At 42.0% G+C, this 2,842-nt stretch overlaps 1 protein-coding gene across 1 annotated transcript; it reads left to right on the top strand.

Moving 5' to 3' along the window:
• LOC107632542 (serine/threonine-protein phosphatase 7 long form homolog) lies at nucleotides 1,044-2,554 on the top strand. The gene is made up of 4 exons (XM_016336213.1): nucleotides 1,044-1,124; nucleotides 1,432-2,086; nucleotides 2,277-2,367; nucleotides 2,455-2,554. The coding sequence occupies exons 1-4, from the start codon at nucleotides 1,044-1,046 to the stop codon at nucleotides 2,552-2,554; spliced, it is 927 nt and encodes a 308-aa protein (XP_016191699.1).

Below are 2,842 nucleotides of genomic sequence, written 5' to 3' on the forward strand. Positions count from 1 at the left end.
AATAAAATATACTTTTAACATAACTCTTTTTAGATATTTGTAACAAAAGCAGCCACCACATCACTATATATCACATCCTTCCATATCGTAACATAACACACATGCAATCTTTATATCCAAAAGATGAGCTGATATATGCTGTTCTACTTATTATCCATTTTTGTTGGAGCTACTGTGTTATATTAACACACAGATGTTATGCTACTAACATTAATTAGGTTATCTAAAAGGCTGCAAAATTAATTGACACTATTTCCTTTATTATTTTTTCCGTTCCGTTGTACGTCTGTACCTCTGACACATTTGTCTCCCATTGAGTGACCAACAAAGTATTGAACCTAATTTTTGTAGATTAAACCACAGTTAATTAATGTTGCTGACCCTATCGGGTCTTTAATAAGAGAGGAGTGAAGTTTAATTATATGTTGCCTATCTGTGATTTTGATGTTATTTTTTTTTCTATTGTCAACATTCATTTCTTTATAAACAACATGCAACAAAGAAAATTTTAGGCATGAAACTTTGAGTGACTTCGACGTAATCTGACCTGTAGTGTTTTGAATGGGCGGATTTTTTAATTATTTAATTAGATTTTGGAGTGGATATAGTACGGGCAGTGATTGCCTTGTTTAGTTGTTTCATAATCATCCAGTATACCCGTTATAAGCAAATGAATATTTGAAATAAATTATTGAATTTTATAAATAAAATAAAAACATTAATTATCAAAATAAATAAATTTAAAAATATTTATCAATTTGCGTTTCCCAATCATATCTCGTTTACACTGCAAACGAGATGGAATTGCATGTATCTCGTTTACAGTGTAAACGAGATATGACACGTCAGTTGCGTCGTGGCTATCTCGTTTACAGTGTAAACAAGATAGACCTTATCTCGTTTACACTGTAAACGAGATAAGACCGAACGACGCTTATAAGTATAAGTTGTTTACAGCATGTTTCTGGACCTCACTTTGACCTAGTCAAACTCTTTCTCCCCTCTTTTAACCGTTTCCTACCATATTTGAGTCCGATACGGTGATGGCACACCAGGCGGGGCACGATGGGGACATCAACAGACTAAATGAGACCTCCTATTACGCCGGGGCAGCCAACTTTGAGGTTAGTCGCGTTATGTTTGGTTAATCTAAGTATGTGGACATTGTTAGGGTAGTCTCGTAGTGACCAGCACTGAGTAAAATGCTTTAGGGGTTGGACTGTATGATGAATTGAGAACAATATTTGCTTGTGTAGGATTTGTTTGACTTAATTAGGGTTTGCTTACCGACATAAGTAATTTAGAGACAACTGTAGAGTAGACACATGGTAGTATGTTCGTAAGTAGTAGTAGTACTTAGTTCTTAAGTAGAGTAGAAAAATGTATTATTATCTCTTTATAGGTTAATTTTTTTTTTTTTGCATTCTGCAGAGGTCTCGCCTTCTATTGCCCCGTCGAGTCAGCCATACCCTTCCTCCATCAGATGCCATCGTCCCGTATCTGGGTGAGACTGGATTTGGCGACACGGTGCCGCTCAAGGACTTCAATTTTGACAATTCCCTGATTTCGACACTCGTGGAGCGACGGCGTCTGGAGACGCACACGTTTCATCTCCCGTGGGGTAAGGTGACTATCATCCTGCAGGACGTGGCGTACCACCTGGGTCTACGTGCACACGGGAACCCCGTTGGGGGGTGCCTGCGTGACTTTGGTAGGTGGTACAACACGGAGACGTGGGCCATGGTAGAGCAGCTCCTTGGTGCCAGGCCTCCGGTGGCGGCACAGCAGGCGGCACAGAGGAAGGAGTCGTTCACGCTGAAGCTGGTTTGGTTGCGTGATCGTGTTCACCAGATGCCCCCGACCGACGATCCTGAGACTCTCCGACAGTATGCCCGATGCTACATTATGTTACTGATCGGAAGGTATCTGTTGACAGACAAGTCGAACAACCTAGTGCATGTACGGTGGCTACCGCTTCTACGGGACTTCGCGGAGTGCAGGGCATTATCATGGGGCTCTGCTGTGCTGGCTTGGACTTACCAGTCACTCTGTTTGGTGGCACAGCGTGGCGTCACGGACATTGCCAGTTGCACTCCGCTGCTGATGAGTTGGATTTACTAGAGATTTTCTCCGTGGTGTCCACCAGATAGAGGAGTCTACCAGTATCCGCTAGCTACGAGGTAACCAAATATTAATTTTTCATTTCGCTTTAAACATTGTTGTCAATTCGCATGATTTGTTACTTAATGAATTGTATATATCTTTGTTACTTTCAGGTTGGTTGGATTGTAGCAGTAGAGTAGGGATTAGCACCAGGCCAGGGTGCTGTATTATAGGGTTTCGATCGACCGGTTACGATTTGATGAGGTTAGTCATGAAAATAAATATTTTGTTATTTCCTTCTACTTGCTGTGTTATAATACTTGTAATTTTGTTAAACGTTTTTTTATTCAGTTTGCATGGAGGGTGTACGATGACCCTGCGCTTCAGGCCCTGTGCCCGCACTGGTTCCGTGAGGAGGAGGAGTAGGGTACATGGTTGTCGGCCGTTCTGATAATCTGCTTCAACATGGTTGTCGATCGTATACCTACTTAGTATATCGTATAGAAGTAACGAAAGGCACACATAATCTTAAGCTATTACCAGTATCCGAGGTTCTGACAAAGGGCGACATGGAGGCTCCATTGACACCCATTATCAGCTTGACGGCACTGCACATGGTACTTTAACCGGTCCGATTCGATCACTCGGTACTCCGCACTCCTCCGAATACTGTAGTTCTTGACACCCTGAAGCACTGCCTCTCGGCTTCTAAACTTGTGGCCGACCCGAAACTCTACAC

The sequence above is a fragment of the Arachis ipaensis genome, chromosome B03 (assembly GCF_000816755.2).
Source record: "Arachis ipaensis cultivar K30076 chromosome B03, Araip1.1, whole genome shotgun sequence".
Classification (NCBI taxonomy): Eukaryota; Viridiplantae; Streptophyta; class Magnoliopsida; order Fabales; family Fabaceae; genus Arachis; species Arachis ipaensis.